Source organism: Hemiscyllium ocellatum, chromosome 42 (genome assembly GCF_020745735.1).
Source record: "Hemiscyllium ocellatum isolate sHemOce1 chromosome 42, sHemOce1.pat.X.cur, whole genome shotgun sequence".
Classification (NCBI taxonomy): Eukaryota; Metazoa; Chordata; class Chondrichthyes; order Orectolobiformes; family Hemiscylliidae; genus Hemiscyllium; species Hemiscyllium ocellatum.
The window spans coordinates 18,929,740-18,949,233 of NC_083442.1; the positions used below are offsets into that span (position 1 = coordinate 18,929,740).

General features: G+C 39.8%; 1 protein-coding gene across 1 annotated transcript in view; it reads right to left on the reverse strand.

The window, feature by feature from the left end:
- The window catches only part of vps13c (vacuolar protein sorting 13 homolog C), a 286,385-nt gene that overhangs the window by 199,890 nt on the left and 67,001 nt on the right, over positions 1-19,494 (reverse strand). The window contains exons 8-13 of the mRNA XM_060853895.1: positions 12,955-13,014; positions 9,857-9,937; positions 7,605-7,662; positions 4,640-4,767; positions 2,954-3,060; positions 1,579-1,750 (exon numbers count right to left, since the gene is read on the reverse strand). Of these exons, the coding sequence (XP_060709878.1) occupies positions 1,579-1,750; positions 2,954-3,060; positions 4,640-4,767; positions 7,605-7,662; positions 9,857-9,937; positions 12,955-13,014 (606 nt within the window). The remainder of the gene's footprint in view (positions 1-1,578; positions 1,751-2,953; positions 3,061-4,639; positions 4,768-7,604; positions 7,663-9,856; positions 9,938-12,954; positions 13,015-19,494) is intronic.

Below are 19,494 nucleotides of genomic sequence, written 5' to 3' on the forward strand. Positions count from 1 at the left end.
GACCAAGTTTTGAACAACCATGAACTTTACTCTGTATTACTGTTGTAGTGCTGCAATGTGCTAAACATGCATAACTTACTTCTAACACCCAGGGTTAACATGTGGAAAGTCAATAATAAATTGTGATCAGACATCCTAAAGCACACACCAAACAGCAAATGAGATCAAACCAGATCCCATAGATTTCTCAGCAATTCTCATCAGTTATTAAATGAGATGTTAGGCCATCAAATCTCACCCAAATTTCACAAGGGATAACAATTCTTCTTTTTCGCCAAGTTGGCCTTGAGAAGCTTTCTCAAGAGCCATTCCATCATGGACTGCCTCAGTAACAGCTCTGGTTCAAGTCAAATCACTATCCTTTCCAGAGTCTACACCCTCCGGACACCGGAAACCACCTTCCACTATTTATTCATAGGCACAACTCTAGCTTTCCTAAACTATAACCACTCCTGAATTTAGTTGAGCTCCAAGCTGGTCCCTTGTATCAAGCAAATACTGCTCAGGAGTTTTTCAATCCCTAGGGTCTCAGCTGCACCAGGTGCTTGCAGGCTTCTTTTAAGCTTCTCACTGCTTCCTCCAATCGCAGACAGCCAACAACCTTCCAACTTTCTCAGCTCCAATACTTAACTGTCAACTAATTCCAGAACTTTTCAGAGTTACAACTCCTCAGAACAATTCAATTATTCTTGACTCCTCACCAAGTGCCCTATATATAATCCATGTAGTTCAACTGCCTTCCCAGCAGTACCTCTGACTGAAATATTCCTAACTTGGAGTCTACAGTCACAGATGAACAGACCCTTTGGTCCAATTCTTCCATGCCAACCACATATCCTAAATTAATCTAGTCCCATTTGTCAGCACTTGGCCCATATCCCACTAAATGTTTGCTATACATATAGCCACCCAGGTGCCTTTTAAAGGTTATAATTGTACCAGCTTCCACCACCTCCTCTGGCAGCTCATTCCATACATGCATCACTCTACATGAAAAAGTTGTCCCTTATATCCCAAATAAAATCTTTCCCCCCCTCACCCTAAAACTATGTCCTCTAGTTCTGGATTCTCCCACTGCAGGGAAAAGACCTTGTCTATTTACCCTATCCTTACCTCATGATTTTAAAAATCTCTATACGGTCACTCCTCGGCCTCCAACATTCCTGGGAAAAAGGCCTCGGGCTATTCGTCCTCTTCCTAAAAGCTCAAACCCTCCAACATCCTTTTCTGAACTCTTTCAAGTTTCACAACATCCTTACTTCGGTCAGTTCCTTTCTCCAACTTAGTGTAATTTTTGAACTGTTGACCCCCAAATCATGCAATAAGCTTCCACCTTATTACTGCGTATAACTGAAATGTTGCTACCTGGCAACTCTTGGATTCCTTTCAGAAATGTTACGAGCTATGGATTTCCGGCTTGATTATTAAAAAAATGGATAAAGGATTTCAATGCACAGATGTTGATCTATAAAAGGTGGACAATGATAGCTGTGCAGACAATAAAATGAGTTAAGACCACAATCAAATCAGTCTTCATCCGCCTGACCATGTTCAAATTGTTTTAAAAATTAGTTTTACCTGAAGTTGTTTCAATACTTCTTCAGAAAGTTTGGTCTGTGTCAGTTTGTTTTTATAAGCCACTTTGTAAGCCTTCAGATTTTGCCGGTGACTTTTAATGTTGTCCCAGGACCACATGTGATACCTTCTTCGGACATGAACTTGCAGAATTCCTGTCATTGCATATTTCCACCTAGGAAAAGAAAATGTATTAATTTATGGGTAAAAAAAATTGTGTTTCCTTGGTAAAAGTGCCACAGAAAACTATGAATTAGCAAAGCAAATCGCAAGAGCATTCAGACAGCATGCCAGAATGGATTCTTGTACAAATGGTTTTCATGCTTTTCTCCAACAGCATTGAGTGGGAAGGAGGGATTTTCTTTCTAGCGTACAGCATACATTGTGCCAAATGCACTAGCACAGACAGTGACCAATAATGCTGTACCTCCAGTGGCACAAGCATTCAAATGAGCTGCTAAAACCAGTGCACCTCAGTCCTCAAGTTTGTTAGCACTCTGTTTTCCAAAAAGGAAACAGAAATAACTAAAAAAAGTCTAATTTCATCTGGTAAAGAATTAACTTAATTATTTACCTAAATCTAAAGATAAAACTAAATGAACTCAGTTATGATTCTCGATTGTTAAATAAAAAATATCCACCACTTCCAAAAGCAAACCAGCAACACATGGTCCTTCTAACACTCTGTTGCCCTTTAAATCACTGCATATAGCACTCATGCCTGAGTCAGAAGGTTCAAGGCTCACACAACACAGACTTCAGCACGTAATACAGGTGAGCTGGCAAATTAGTGCAATATCACAGGAGTGCTGGACCTCCTGAAGTATACATTTTCAAATGAAACATAAAACTAAAGGTGCCTGAGCCTTCCAAGGGATGGACAGGATCTTATGGGACCACTTTAAATAGAGAGCAGGGGCCGTGTCAACATCACTTAAAACAGACTTGGGCACATGTTGAATTGATGTTCCAGGAAGTGGACTATAATGTTCCTGCATTGCAATAGCAACTTTTATCCAATACCTGTGAAGTGCTGTGGAATGCCAAAAGCACTACAGAGATGCCAAGTTCTCTTCATTTTAGGATGAAAAGGAAGTGTACAGATTTCATTACATGTGCACGTGATACATGTAAAAATGGACATCTAAGTTTGGCTAATGGCTGTAAATGCACCATTGGCTGTGCTCAGACTATTCCGCAGATTAAACCTATGATATCTCCCTATACGAGTTCTCAAATCTCCAGAAAGCGCAGGGTTATAGCCTCGGGGCAAGACTTGTAATATAGGTTAGGTGGCAAGGGCTGAGAAGTAGAAAAGGAGAAAGGTGACATCAAATTAAATGTGCACCATTTTTCCATAATGTTCAAATAAACTTACCATTTACTGGCATTTTTATGAAGAGGTACATTGGGCTTATATTTTCTGTAAGGAGCGTTTCTAACCATATAGTCCACAGATTCCAACAGATCTATAATGCTGAGATACTGGAAACATAAACAATAGTCAGTGCACACATATATATAGTCTGTCTGTATTTCAAATTCACTCACACACAGTTGATCAGCGATACAAATTTATATCATGTTTTAGTAAAGTCACAATTTGGCATTCAGATTGACCTATAAAAAAGTTAGTTGCCTAGAAAATCCTGGACTTGGAAAGTAGAGAATAAAAAGTGATCAAATTAATTGCGCTAATTCATGTTCAAGATCTTTGCACATTCCTTAAAATGTGGAGTCCAGTACTGATCAGAATATGCTCAAGGTGGGGCCAAATCAATGATTCCGAACTGGGTGGTTAGGTCATTCTTACACAAATCCTGAATGCCAGACTAAGCAGAAGAACAGTCGAACTTCTGCCAATTACCTTTTCAGTCAGCGTGGTGTGCAAGAATGGAAACTGAAAAAATATTTTAAAGTAACTTGCAGTAATGAGAATGCATGAAAAACATCAGCACTTTACATCATCCTCCAACTTAAAAGTAACATGAAAGCAGAGAAAGATGATATGAAACAGATTTTTAAGTCTATTAAAGACACAGATCAATTAACATTTTGTTTAGTTAAAAATCACAGCACCATGTTATAGTCCAACAGGTTTATTTCAAAGTACTAGCTTTCACAGCATTGATCCTTCATCAGGTAGCTAAGGAGTAGGATCATAAGACAGAATTTAGAGCAAAAGATGAAAGAGAGAGAGAGAGAGAGAGAGAGAGAGAGGGAGAGAGAGAGAGAGAGGGAGAGAGAGAGAGAGAGACTGACCGAGTATTCAGCCTGTGAGAGGGTGTCTTCATTGGTTTGATAGTGCGTGCGCGCGCGTGGGGCCAGGGAGAAGGGGCGAGGTGGGGTGGGTGAACCAGGAAGAGAGGGCGAAAGAGAATATGGATGCGCAGAGGTTTTATTTTCCCCAGGAGTTAACTTTCGGAATGGAATTTCAGAGGAAGCAATGAAGCCTGATTGGTGACTCTCCGTCAAGACGAAATTAGGAAGAAAATAATCAGGGTAGCTGCAAGGCCAAGACAAATCTCTCTGCAAAATAACAAGTACAAACACATCTGGGACCCTGCCACATTCTCATGCATATACTTCTGATGACGACGCTGGAACGCCTTTTTTGAGCTCTTGGAATCATGTCAGGGGTGGGGACAAAGGGTATTGAAGTTATTACATTGAGCTGCAACTAGCCAAGGATGATGGAGGCAAGCACATATAGATCTGGCACTTTTTGTGATATCATCATACCATGGTTATAGGTGCATTTACATTATAGCAGTGTTAACATATACTTGCATATTACATTACATTACATATAATGCATAATTTTTGCATAACTACATTATTAAAGCAGTACTGTATGATCCATTCGAGCATTGCTATCACAGTCCTTCACGTCAAGTTACACTTGAAAAATCACAATGGCAACTCTTAAGGAAATAACTTTTTTGTTACATGCAGTCTCAATTTATTTCTCAATTTTTCAGCATCTTCCATCTTGCTTTTCAAGTTCCCAGAAAATTTTGGTGGAAATGTCAAACAGCAGCAAAGCTGATGAACACAATCTTACCTGCGGTTTTGTCATTTCTATGTCAATGCTCTGTACTTCCATGTCCAGATTTATTTTGGGTGAATTCAATTCAGTTTCAGCAGAAGGATTGATGCAAAGTTTTGCAGACGCCGATATAGGCTTAAAAACTTTAACACAAAACACAACACTCAGTATTACTATCTACTTAGATGCATTGTTTTTAAGTAAAATGAACTGACTTTGACTTAAAAGCAATTTCTTCATTTGATGTTTCAGCTTTCAATTTTAGAAATCCTACATGAACAGATTCAATTGTATAATAAAGCCTATTTTCCTACAGTGTATTTGAGATTACTGTGTCACTGTACTCGTTATGTGACATGACATGAGAAATTCAAATTCAAACTCAAATAATCAAAACTAAAATGTTATTTCTGTCCTTTGAGTAAGCTTCTCAAATTGCAATTGGGACCTAAACAGAAAGTATAAAGACCAGTCTAAGCATTTGTTTATATTGGTTCTGCATGTGTCCTACACTTTGTCTTTAATACTACTTCAACCGATATTATTGCAAGAATTTTTTAAAAATTGTAATTGAAGAAAGTGTGTCCAGGTCAACCACTCTTGCAGATACATGGAAAAATCACAACAGTCCGATTGCTTTAAGAAGAACAATCCCAGCTTCTCTAGCCTCTCCACATTAATACCTCTGATCCTTGGGACCATTTCAATAAATCTGCTCAGCACATCTTGACATTGAGCCTGAAGTGTGGCGCCCAGAAGTGAACAGAATATTTTAATTAGGAAGAAACTAATAAATCATAAGTGTTTAGCGTAATTCCTTGCCTTTGTACTCTGTACTTAGATTTGTAAAACTTCCATGGGTTCCTTATGCAGAACTTAACCATCTCCATGCAATCCAGACCTCAACTCCAAAGTAGTGCTGTACCACTTGGTTCATATTTTCTCTCCTCGGTCAAATATATCCCATTTAAAGAAACGTACAAAGGCTCTTTTGGAAGCACCTTTCAAATCTATGATCTCTAGCACCTAGAGGACAGAAGCAGCAGTTGCACAGGTACACCAGCATCTGCAATTCTTCTGCATGTCACACACCGTCCTGACTTGAAAGGATATTCATTCCCGCACTGTCACTGTCAAAATCCTAGAATGCACAGCATGGACTGCAGCTGTTTCAAGGCAGCAGTTCAATAACTACCTTCTCAAGTGTAATTACATATAGTAACAGATGCTGGTCTAGCCAGCAATCCTCACATTTTGGAAACTTTCTTTAAAAATTGTATTGCTTTACAATTCTCTACATCAAATTTCATCTGCCAGGTCCATTCTATTTTAGCAATGTCTCTCTCTTCCTGAAATCTAACTAGCTTCCTCATGGTTTCCTACATTTCCAAGCTTCATGCAATCTGCAATGTTTGAAATAAAGCTCTCTATGCTCCAATTCGTATCAATACTATTATTTATCTACATGCATCAAATTCAATGGTACAGACACTGATTCCCAAGACAAGTGCGATTTGATCAGCTATCTTGCAAAATTCTCATTTGTCAGCCTTAACTACTACCTCAGCAATATCCCCTTCTCCAACTTATTCCCTATGGACTCAAACTGAAATTTAACTCCACAACGTTTCAGACTCTCACACAATTTAAGTAATGCCAAAATATTCAGTCTTTCTCAAACTGCTGTGTGCACCACATTAATCCATATATCATCATGTGCTGGTGATAACCCACCCTATGAGTGAACAAAAATGTTTTTTCTTCTTTCCAGGTGAGATGAATCAAACTTTAACAATTCTTGGATACCAATACCCATCCATTTATTCAATCTCAACCTTTACCATTATTCACGATACCCTCTGCATTTTCCCTCTCTGAACATTTACAACATGCCTTTAGCTTCATTTCCTCATGGATTTCTCAATTAATTTCAACCTAATGAGCACTCAGGCCATTCATCTTTACTTCTGCAACTACTCCTTTGGCCTGCAGTCTATCCCTGGCTCATGAAACCTTTCACATGCTCTCAAGTATTCTTCCTCCATGCTCTAGCCCTTTACCCTCCCTAAATCCTTCCACTCTCTTTGCTAACAATACAATCAATCAGTACAAAAGCAAGGTCAGAGGATACAGGGAGTCTGCAAAGGTACACAGTTGATGCAAGTGACTGGGCAAAAATATGTGCATGGAGTACGGTGCTGGGATTATCCACTTTGGTAGATTAAATAGAAACAGTTATTTAAATGGTGAGGAGGTAGAATGATGTGATACGGAGGTGTTTGGGAGTCCTTAAATGTGAATTATAAGAAGTTACTATGTTGGGAGTAGCAAATGTTAAATTGGTCCTTATTGGAAAATAGACAGATTAGTAGATTAGGAAAGTCAACACACAACCGTTCAGGGCACTGGCAAGACTGAGCCTTAAGTACTGTACATAGTCGAAGAGCGTGGTGCTGGAAAAGTACAGCCAGTCTGGCAGCATCCGAGGAGCAGGAAAATCGATGTTTCGAGCACAAGGAATGAGGGGGTGGCCCAAGGGAGCTGAGAGATAAACGGGAGGGAGGTGGGGCTGGAGGGAATACTGTATATTGTTCTGGTTTCCTTACTTAAGTTGAAATTTAGAGCTTCGACATGTCAGATAACACTGCAAGGAGGCTTGACAGTATGCTTTTCCTTCAGCATACAAATCCAAATTTCAATAAGGTAACACACATCACCACTACCTTCTCAGAGCAATTCTGGATGGGCAACAAATACTGACATTTTCAGAAACATCTACACTCCAAGAATGAATTTTGAAAAAAAAGTTGAGTGGAATTACGCAGTTCCTGTACACAAAGCAAATTAAATAAGAAGCCTTTCAAAAACAAAGAGAGTTCCCCAGTCTCAACTGCAATAGGGTTTTACGTTTTTGTAAACATATTCCACAAGTACTCAAGTAGGAACAGGCGACAGTAACAACTGCAATGATAACACTTACTGTAATCATGACTTTTGGGTTCATTAGCACTTGAAGCTATCCCTTCTTTTAGCTGCAACTATTAGACAAAAATCAAGATTATAATGATGAAGCAGTTACTGAAACAAAAAAAATTAAACAATACTGCCCAATTTGTGATCAATGTATTTTCCCGAAATATCTGTAAAATGGAGGTCTGCTCAATGAGCGAGATACTCGATCTGAACATCTCAGTCATAAAATATTGCTAAAAGCATGGCAAAATGCTCCATGAAGAACAATGGGGCATTTTTAGAGATTTACTAGTGCTACTTAAATACAAGTTAGCATGGTATTTGTTCAAACGTCATGTATGCAGTAATATATTACCTAAAAGACACCAAATCTGAGGGGAGTCCATTTACTATAGGCAAGTATTCATTTCGCCTGGACAATATTCATCTGCTTTTTATTTTAAAAATACAAGAGAGATAGCGGCCCAGTGGTAAATACGCCATGAGGACTTGTTCAAATCCCACCGCAACAGCTGGTGAAATTTAAATTCAAGTACTAAAATCTGGAATTGAAAGATAGTTTCATGGTCAATAAAAACGCATCTGGCCCACTGATGTCCTTGAAGGAAGGAAATCTGTCATCCTTGTCTGGTCTGTCCCATCTGAGACTCCGATCCTTTCTTTATTAAAAGCAAGAAAAATAAAATGCACCTAACTGACTTCCTACAACCAATGAAAAGGAGTTATATTCTCTTCCATCCCTTTAAGATTAGCCTATCATCAGTCTAGTGGCTCGTAGAGTTATCACAGACACATGTGCCATTTACAAAATACAATGATTTGTAACTGGAGACAGAAATTGGTGGTATAGTGGACAGTGAAGAAGGTTATCTAAGAATGCAAAGGGATCTTGAACAACTGGGCCAACAGGCCTAGGAATGGTAGATGGAATTTAATTTAGATAAGAGTGAGGTGTTGCATTTTGGAAAGACAAACCAGGGCAGGACTTACACAATTAATGACAGGTCCCTGGGGAGAGTTGTCAAACAGAGAGATCCAGGGATTCAGCTAGAGATATCCTCGAAAGTGGTGTCACAGTTAGATAGGGTGGTGAAGGCATTTGGCAGACCTGTCTTCTTTGGTCACAGCACCGAATACAGGAGTTGGGACGTGACGTCACAAGACATTGGTAAGACCAAATGTGGAGTACTGCATACAATTCGGGTCGCCTTGCTACAGGAAGGATATTATTAAACTGGAATGGGTAAAAAAATGATTCACAAGTATGTTACAGAGACTGCAGGATTTGAGTTATAAGGAGAGGTTGGAAAGGTTGGGACTTCGTTCACTTGAGCATAGGAGGCTGAGGAGTGACCTCAGACATTTATAAAATCATGAAGGACACAAAGTGAATAGCCAAGGGCTTTTCCCCAAGGTAGGGGAGTCCAAAACTGAACATCATAGGTTTAAGGCAAGGGGAGAAAAATTTTAAAAGGGACCTGTAGAGCAACTTTTTCCTCACAGAAGGTGGTACATGTATAGAACGAGCTGCCAAAACAAATGCCAGAAGTGAGTACAGTTACCACAATTAAAATAAAACACTTGGACAGCTACATGGATAGGAAACGTTTAGAAGAATACTGGCCAAACACCAGCAAATGGTTGTACTTCAGTTGAGGAAACCTGGTCAGCATGGAGGAGTTTGGATGAAGGGTCTGTTTCCATGCTGTTTGACTCAGTAATTCTATAACAAGATGGGCGGAAATATTAATACGCAGGCTAATGCAGATTCGTCAATAAAGCAATGTAGTGAGAGAAAGGCGAAACAAAAACAAATAGGGCAGTGTGCAACTACAACAAGGAAACCAAAGTAACTCTGAGGAAGTATCGGAAAAGATACAGCATAAATTCCAGATGTAATTTGTACTCGTGCTTTGCACGGACAGACAATCAGATCTGGAACACTGGTTACATTTCTGGTCACTGTAACCTCAAGCATTGGCAGCAACATGAAAAAAGGTAGCCAAACCGATACCTTACTGAACACATCTGAACAAAGAGAAGTTGAAGAAACTGGAATTGCCATTTCTGAAGGGAGTTCAGATGATTTTTTTCAACAAATATTTCTTTTGCTTTCATCTCTGAGGAATGGCAGCAAGAGGTTTCATGGGTCAAATGAAGGAAAGTACAAAATCTCATATGGGACTGTGCCCATGATAATTCACAAATGAAACTATTATAAACACTCAATTCTTCCAAGTCAGTGACACAAATACATACCAAGATTTGGTCCCTCGTGTTATTGCACAACAGCAAGCTGTTCACATTCCAATAAGCACAAAGGCAATCTAAGCGGACAAGCTGAAGAACAAACAGATGTGATTACTCCCCAAGTAAAACAGCTTTGAAGTTAAAATCAAAAAAAAATTCAAGGATTACATCATCACGATTGCAAGCAATCAATATTTTATAATCACAACACAAGTGACCTTACATCCCCGTTTAAATAAGTGAACAATTTTGGTCAAACAAGGTTTGTAGCATTACTCCAAAACACTTTGTAAACATCTCTTCAACCCCATCCGGCTCATTGCCAAAGGCAGTGATGCGAACTACTGTCATGTTCAGGCAATCATTAATACAAGAGGCTACCATGTGGGCATTTGCCTGTGCCATTGTAACATCAGAGAAGATATTATCTTAAATTTTAAAAAAAAGTACAGATCTTCAAAGTCTGACGGAAACAAATCATGTTTATGTTCAAATCAGGTATCTGTGGAGTCTTCATGATAGATGAAGCATCAATTCAGTTTATTTTTGCTTGGTGTGCTGTTTCAATCTGACTTTTCCTGCACTTTCTTCATTTCACCTTCAAGTTGCCACGCAATTCCATTCAAGCTGTGGTCAATTTATATTTGACAAACAGAGTTGTACTGACCCTCTCATACCAGAAAATGTCCCCTTCATTTTTCCAAGTGATAATCTTAAGCCTCTCCTCTGTTTGTTCACAGTCAAAAAGTGTGGCGCTGGAAAAGCACAGGACAGGCAACATTCGAGGAAGAGAGTCGACGTGTTGAGCATTAGTGCTTCATAAGGAGGGCTTACCAACCACTGGAAACAATCCTTCATTATTTCCTCTTCCAAAACCTTGTATGATCGTGTTTTCAGGATCACAGCACCCTTATTAACTTTTTGTGTTTTGAGAGATAAGAACACTGCCAAGAACCTTTATTCACACTGATATCCTTACTCCCAAATTATTTTCCCAATTCACAAGATAAGCCAATCAAGTCTGTTCCACCATTCAATCATGGCTGATATGTTTCTAAACCCCATTCTCCTGCCTTGATCCCCTCACTCAATGATCCTATCTCTGTCTTAAATGCATTCCATGACTTAGCCTCCACAGCCTTCTATAACAATGAGTTCCATAGATTCACCATCCTCTGGCTGAAGAAATTCCTCCTCATCTCGGGTCTAAAAGGCTTTCCCTTCATTCTGAAGCTGTGCCTTCAGGTCGTAGTTTCTCTTACTAGTGAAAGCACCTTCTCCACTTCCACTCTCTAGATTTGCAGAATTCTGCATGTTCCAGATTCCCCCTCCTTATCCTTTTAAGCTCCATTGAGGACAGATCCAGAGTTCTCAACCACACCAAATATGACAAAGTTCTTCATCCCCAGGAGGATTTTTGCAAACCTCCTCTGAACTGCCCTCTAAGACCAGCACATTCTTCCTCAGATTCAGGGGGGAAAACTGCTCACACTCTTCCAAATGTTGTCTGACTAGACCTTTATAAAGTCTCAGAGGTTCATCTTGTATTCTAGCCCTCTTGAAATGATTGCTAATATAGTAGTTGGGAAGCCAAATACAAACTGAACCTACACGTTAACAGAATCTTGAACTAGGATTCGCAAGCTACTCCGCACTTCCGATTTCCAAAGGCTTTCTCCATTTAAAAGTAAATCTCTATTCTTCCTACAAAGTGCATAACCTCACAATTTCCCACATTGCATTCCATCTGCCATTTCTTTGCCGACTCTCCTCGCCCATTGATTCCGCAGCTTCCCCGCTTCCTCAACACCATCTGTCTCTCTACCCTTCTTTGTTGCATCTGCAAACTTAGCAACAATGCACTCAGTTCCTTCATCCAGATCAGAGTCTCAGTCATAGAAATGTCCAGCAAGGAAACACACTCTTCAGTCCAAAGCATCCTCGCCAACCAGATATACTAAGCTAATCTAGTCCCATTCGCCAGCACTTGGCCCGTACCCCTTGAAACTCTTCCTATTCATATAACTGTCCAGATGTCTTTTAAATGTTGTAATTGTACAAGCCACCACCACTTCCTCTGACAGCCCATTCCATACATGCACCAACCCTTGCATGAAACAGTTGCCCCTTAGGTCTCTTTTAAATTTCGTCCCCCCCCATCCTATATGTATAACATTAATAGTTGTGGTCCAAACACTGACCCCTGAAGAACTCCACAAGCCATTGGCTGTCAACCTGAAAAAGACACCTTTATCCCCACCCTCTGCCTTCTGCTAGTCAGCCAATCCTCCAGCCAAGCCAGTATCTTGCCCCTAACACAATGGGCTCTTCTTTAGCAGCATCTTGTCAAAGGCCTTCTGGATATTCAAGTAGATCACATCCACTGACTCAATGTCAAACTAGCTCATTATCTCCTCAAAGAATTCCAACAGATTTGTCAGGCCTGACCTCCCCTTGAAGAAGCCATGCCGACTCAGCCCTTTTTCACCATGCACTTCCAAGAACTCCGTAATCTCATCCTTAATAACAGACTCCAAAACCTTACCAACAAGAGGGGTCAGGCTAACTAGCCGACAATTTCTCTTCTGAAGCCGGGGCTTACATTTGCGATATTCTAGTCCTCTGGGACCCTCCCTGACTCCAGCGATTCCTGAAAGATCACTACCAGTGCCTCCACAATCTCCTCAGCTCCCTCTTTCAGAAGCAGTGTACAGTCCATTCAGCCTGGGTGATTTATTACTCAAACCATGCAGCTTCCCCATCATCATCTCCTTAGTTATGGCCGCTACATTGACCTCTAACCCCTAATCTTGGAGGTTCGGGTATGCCACTGGAGTCTTCCGCTGTGAAGACTGATTCAAAAACAAAAAGATCCAAAACAACTTCACGCCAAAGCACCAGCTGTTCCGACAACACTCGATTTCTGTCTACTGGTCATCTGTGAATGCGTGCAGTTTTTTTTTTAAAATGGTATAAACCAAATATAAAGAATTCTGAACAACCCCAATAACACTAGTAAATATCACATACATCCATCCAGAATAATCCCAGAACTGATCAACTTTAAGTGGAAAAAGCTTGATGCATCTAATGTGACAATCAAATACCTTATAGATGATTTTTGCAGTGTCGCTCAAAATACATGGTGTCCAGTTTTCATCTGCTGTCTAGGAAACAAAAGTTTGATTAATATAATGTGGTCTTTTCAAAAGCTATTTGCACTGCTATAGATATTTTCTAATCAACTTGTTTCGAAACATTATTACACACCTGTGGAGTGGTGGGATTTGAACCTGTGCCTTTGAGTTCAGAGACAGGGATATTACCATTACTCCATCACCCCAACCATTTGAACAGCTACATATTTGTTTGATTTTGATGTTTGAATTTTAAGTACTTTTCAAATGACAGGACAGTCAACATAAGAGGGGACATAAGTAAAGCAGCAGTCAGTCTCTTGATCTATTCCATTACAGGTTTATAGTAAGAAATGAACGGTGGCATGCACATGATTGGCCAATGACTGCCTTTTGTGCTGTAGCATCCCAACAATTGAGAAATTATTGGAAAAATTAGCTCTTCAACTAGTAATCAGAATTTTTGCAGTGCAGGAAGATGACATTTGGCCCATTCAGTCTGCACCAATGCTCTGAAAGAGCATTAATTACTGCCATTCTCCCACCGCTTTTCAAATAACCCTGCTTATTATTGCCATTTAAGTAGCTGTCTGATGTCCTCTTGAATGTTTCAACTGAATCCACCTCTACCACTCCCTCTATGCAAACCAATCGCAGCATCGACTTGCTGTTCCAGAAGTCATTTCCGCGCACAGATCTCATAGACCTGTGCAGTGGGAAAGAAAATTAGAAGGAATGTCACTTCCAGGCCCTACATGCCAGACCCAAAGCACTTGCTATGTAAAAGTTTTGTTTCTCATTTCATTTATTCCTTAAGCAAATAGTTTTAAATGTATGCCCTCTTGTACTTGATCTTTTTACAAATAGAAAGAATTCTGCCCTCTGCTCTGCTCAACCTCGAATAATTTTGAAAACTTCAGTCAGATCTGCTCTATGCTTTCTTGCTTCAAGGAAATGAGTCCCAGCTTCTCCATAACCAAGATTTCCCAACCCTGGAATTATTCTCATAAAGCACTTATGCATTCGTTCCAAAGGTGTTCACATGTTTTGTAAAACGGGATGCCCAGAGATGCACGCAATACTCCAATGGAGGACGAACTAATATCTCACACAGGGACACAAAACCTCTCTGCTCTTGTTCTTTATGACCCTATTAACAAAGGCTAGGATATACTGCATTTTATATTAACTGCTATCTCCACTTATCTTGCCAGCTCAAATGATATATGCACATATCCACATGATAAAAGTCTTTATTCCAGCAATTAATGGTAATTCCCAGGATGGTGGAGGATATCAGTAATGGAAACGTCAGTGTATATTAAGAAATGTTTATATTCTTTTACATTGAACACGATCATAGCTTGGCACTAATTGTGCTGTGAATCTTTGTTGATTAATCAGTCCAAGCCCACGTGTTCCAGGTCTTGCAGTATGCAGGCACAGATTGCTTCAGTAGGAGTCACAAATGGTATTTAATATTGTTTAGAGGGCTTCACCTACTCACTTCTAACCATATATGTCGGAGGACACGTCATTGTTGAAGTGAAGATAGTTGGGTGTTGGACACTACCCTGACTTACTGTGAATCACAATGACGGAGACAACTGATCTCCAACAATCACAACATGTATCCTTAGGTATGGCCCAGAGCAATGCAATTTTGTTTCCTTATTTGCATTAACTTCATTGGATTTAAATTTTGCATGATCTCATTAATGTCATATTCAATCAAATTCTAAACTGATCCTATCGTCAGTGGTGCTCATCTCACTTGTTGAAATCAGCTCTTTTGTCCATGCTTGGCCCAAGGTGTTTTCAGATGCAAACTCAAGTGGTCCTGGCAAAACCCAACTGTATATTATGGAGCACTGTCATCACTTGGTTGATTATCCAGAGTGGACTGATGGGACTGTGATAACCAGATTCCACACCACCTAATTTTTTTGAACAGAATACACCTATTTTGTTCATCCAGTGGATGCTGGTGTTTTATTGCACTGGAGCATTAGGTTTAGGGGTACAGTGAAGTCTTCAGTATTGCAGTCAGGATGTTGACAGATTTTACTTTTCAGCTGTTTCTTGACAAGTGCCGACTTCAGAAGGCAAAAATAGATCACCTACTTAGTTCTTCTGACTGAAGATGGTTGCAAATGTTTCAAACTGCTAGGCCTTCCTGTCATTGAAGATGGAAATGCTATATAGCCTCCTCTTGTTTCTGCCAGCTGTTTTAGTTGTCCACCATTGGATGTAGCAAGATTGCAGACATCTTATTTGACTCATTGATTATTGGGTCATTTAGCTCTATCTTCAGCAAGCTGCTTCCACTCTTGACAGCATGTAATTCTGTGCTGTCGTTTCTCATGCTGATATAAGCCTGAAGCTGCTCCAAGCATACTCTCCCACATTCCGCAATGGACAAATAATGGTGGTATGAGGCCAAGAAGGTTCAGACTGTCACAAATTAGCTCTGCTGCTATTAATGACCCAAAGCGGATCATGAAAGCCCAATTAAGCTATTCCAAACTTTACTCCATTTAGCAGGAAAGTAGCACCATACAGTATGCAGCTGTCCTTGGTATGGAGTCATACCTCAGCCTCCACAATGACTGTGTGGCAGTCACTCCTATAAATACTGTCAATGACAAATAAAGACAGATTGATGAGGTGCAGTCGGCTTCTCCTTCCTGATGTCTACCTCAAAGCTAGTGTTTAACGTATACCCAGACCCTGGTATAAATGAGCAAGACAGCAAAAATTTTATATCAAATCACACTAGTTCAGTGGTTAGCACTGCTGCCTCACAGCACCAGGGACCCGGATTCGATTCCGGCCTTGGGTGACTGGGTGGAGTTTGCACATTCTCCCCCTGCCTGCATGGGTTTCCTCCCATGATCCAAAGATGCACAGGTTAGGTGAATTGGCCATGCTAAGTTGCCCATAACGTTCAGGGGTTAGGTTAGGTGCAGTGGTCAGGGGTATATGTAGAGTAATAGGGTAGAGGAATGGGTCTGGGTGGATTACTCTTCGGAAGGTCAGTGTGGACCTGCTGGACCTAATGGCCTGTTCCTACACTGTAGGAATTCAAAGATTCTATTCTATGAAATGATGCATTTGTTCAAATTTAACATCACATGAAACAGCTTCAACTTCACAAAGACTTAAAATTTCAGAAGCAATCAGATTTAAGAATTAAATCCATTACAATTTTACTTTTGTGGCAGGAACTGTATACATCAATTGTTAACATATTCCATTTATCCAATAAAATTACATTTTCTGCTTATTGAGCTCAAAGTCAATAAACAAAAAATTTCTTCAGCAACTTTGCAATTAGTCAAATGACATCATTTTCATAGCAAGGACTCCTCTGCTCACTCCTGCCAACTCATATTCCTACAACTGAGCCGACTTTCCATTTGGTTTAACTTATAATAAAATTCGGATGAAGCATTAAACTAATCTTGCATATATAAAAGCAAATCCTCCAGCCATTTCCCCAGTTTATAGTTGGAACCTCATCAGTATCAACAGCAATGAAATCTCATTAGAAATCTCTGAATAAATGAATCCAAGTATTTTTTTCCCCAATGAACAAACTTTTCAACACTTTTTCCATAATTGGAACGAGAATATGAAGTTATGCATTTTTGTTAGATAAAGTGTAATGTTTTGACACCAAGTTTCCTCATCTAAATCATTAATATATATCGCAAATAGTTGCAGTCCAAGCACCGATCCCTGAAGTAGTTCACTAGTTCAAGTCTGCCAATTGGAAAAAGACCCATTCATTGCTAACCTTTGTTTCCTGTTTACCAGTTTTCAATCTGTTTCAGTGCACACCCTCCAATAACTTGCACTTGAATTTTGCATAGTAATCTCTTCTGTTGGACCTTAGAGAAAGCCTTCTGAAAGTCCAATCAAGTCACATCTACTGCCCAATCACCCCCCACCACCATCTACTCTACTAGTTGGAACCTCAAACAATTTCACATTTGTCAAACATGACTGCCCCTTCATAAACAACTGTCATAACTTGATTGTAAAGCCCAAATGGATCATCAGCGTTCTTCAGGGAAAAAAAATCTGTTCTTACCTGGTCTTGCCTAGATGCAACTCCGGGGCTACAATTTATTTGACTCTTGACCACCTTCCAAATGGCAAGGCAATGGTTTAACATGGATGGTCAGCACATCTCAGGTTAAGAAGGTGAGTCCTTCCTGGTAACCTGAGCCAGTGAGAATTTCACACACCCTGTTGATATCATTTGGCATCACAATCCAACTGTCCAACAACTGAGCTAACTGAACCCCAATCCTCTGAATGGCTTAGGAAGGCACGGAGTTCAAGAGCAATTCAGGATGGTGACCAAATGCTGATTGTACCTCTATTGCCTGCATCCCATGAAAGAATAAAAATGGTTCCTGAACATATTGGAAGCACTGGGTGTGCAGAGTTCAACTCATTTAGATCATGGGGAAAATTCCAGCACAAGCTAAGATCTTGCATGACATGCAGCCAGAAACTGCAAACTTGTGGATGTGATTTACATTATTCTGAAGTCCTAGGGTCTGACTGTGTATGGAAAATTATCCCACGTGGATGCATGACAAGAGGCAAGATGGAATGAACTCCTCCTTACAGCAAACACTGAATGCGCCACTCTCAGGTATGACCTGTCACTCAGTCACCAATGCTCCCAAAGTAATTTCAAAGAATAACTAGGTAATTACTTTTAGTGATGCTGGTTGGTGGATGACAAATGCAAGATTCAGTGCATTTAGCAGCCTTAATGTCAACAAATTCAAATACCACATTGCTTAGTATGTCTCCTCAATGTACTTTAACAACTCTGTCAATATCGAACACAACACTAAATTATGTTAATAACAGGATCTCACTTCACTTAAGCAGTTTTTTGCAATTAATTGCTAAGCTGCACCACCTTACATCTTACAAACCTAAAATTAAGGAGATTGGAGAGAACTCCTTTTACATGCCTAAGGACTAGGCGAGAGAAATACAGAATGCTGAAGAAATTCAACAGCTCTGGCAGCATCTGTCGAGAGAGAGAAACAGCATTAATCTGGAGTCAGATATGGCTCTGGCTAGATGAAACCTCAGTTTAATATCTTGGCCTAAAGACAGTACCTCCAACCTTGCAGTGCTCCATCATTGCGAATTAGACTGTAAGTCTAAAATACATGTTCAGCTTCCATAGTGAGAATTTAACCCATGGCCTTTTAACTCAGGTCAGTGTGATTTAGTGGGCCACAAATTGAAGGCCTACATGTGAAGAGAAGCGAGTGATGTTTCTCAAAATAATGAATTACTTTGACACCAGTAAGCTACATCATTCCTTTCACATTGCATCTGTTCATACATTGGCCATAGCATTGACAATGAACTATTAATTTGCCTGGGCTATAAGCAACTACAAATGACCATCATCGTACTTTAGTGGTGATGAGCTACATTGAAAACTGGGTACGTATTATCCCTCCTTCACCTCATTTTAAATCACTTACATTATTTAATGAAAAGATTTTTTAAAATACAAAGCCAGTATTTGCTACTCATCTCTAGTTATCCCAAGGTGGTAGTGAGGATCGTTGTGAATCAGGTAAACCACATGCAGTCCCTAGGTTACAAACAGGTTCCATTCCAGAGTACATTCACAAGTTGATTCGTACACAAGTCAAAACACAACGCAGTACAATAAAATAGCTATGATGTGGAGGTGCCAATGTTGGGCTGGGGTGGACAAAGTTAAAAATCACAACAGCTGTCAGCACGAGTGAACACTCACACCAGATTCCTAGCATTGATCTGGAATCTCATTGCTAAATAGAAGTGTTCATAAATCGGACGTTGGACATTCATAAATCAGGGACCTCCTGCATAGTGTAGTTTGAATGCAAGTCCTATTATTCTGATCTAGCTGAAGCGTACGAACAGCAATTCAGTTTCAAATCAACAGGAATTTCCAAGCAGATCTTTCATGCAGCTGCTACCTTTGCCTTTTTCAAGGTTGCCAGTCATGGCTTTGGACTGTGCAGAAATGCCTTAAAAAGAGATTTGCAGAAACCTCAAAGAAAAATCCACATTTTGAAAAGCTTTACAGAAACTAGGTCCGTGAATCAAATTACCATCCTTGGATTACATTTTCCTTTAAGTACTCTTGCTGACTTTGTATCATACAACATTGACTAATAAACTGGATTATATTTCTTGAAAAGGCATGATTTGGAGGTGACAGTGTTGAACTGAGGTATACAAAGTTAGAAATCACAACACCAGATTATAGTCAAACAGGTTTATTTGGAAGCACTAGCTTTCAGAGCACTGTCCCTTCATCAATTGGTTGTGGAGTATAAGGTCATAAGACACAATTTATCGCAAAAGTTTACAGCATGATGTAACTGAAATTCTACCTTGGAAAAATACCTGGATTATTTGTTAAGTCTCTCATTGTTTCGAATGACCATGTTGGTTTCAGTTCTTTTATAT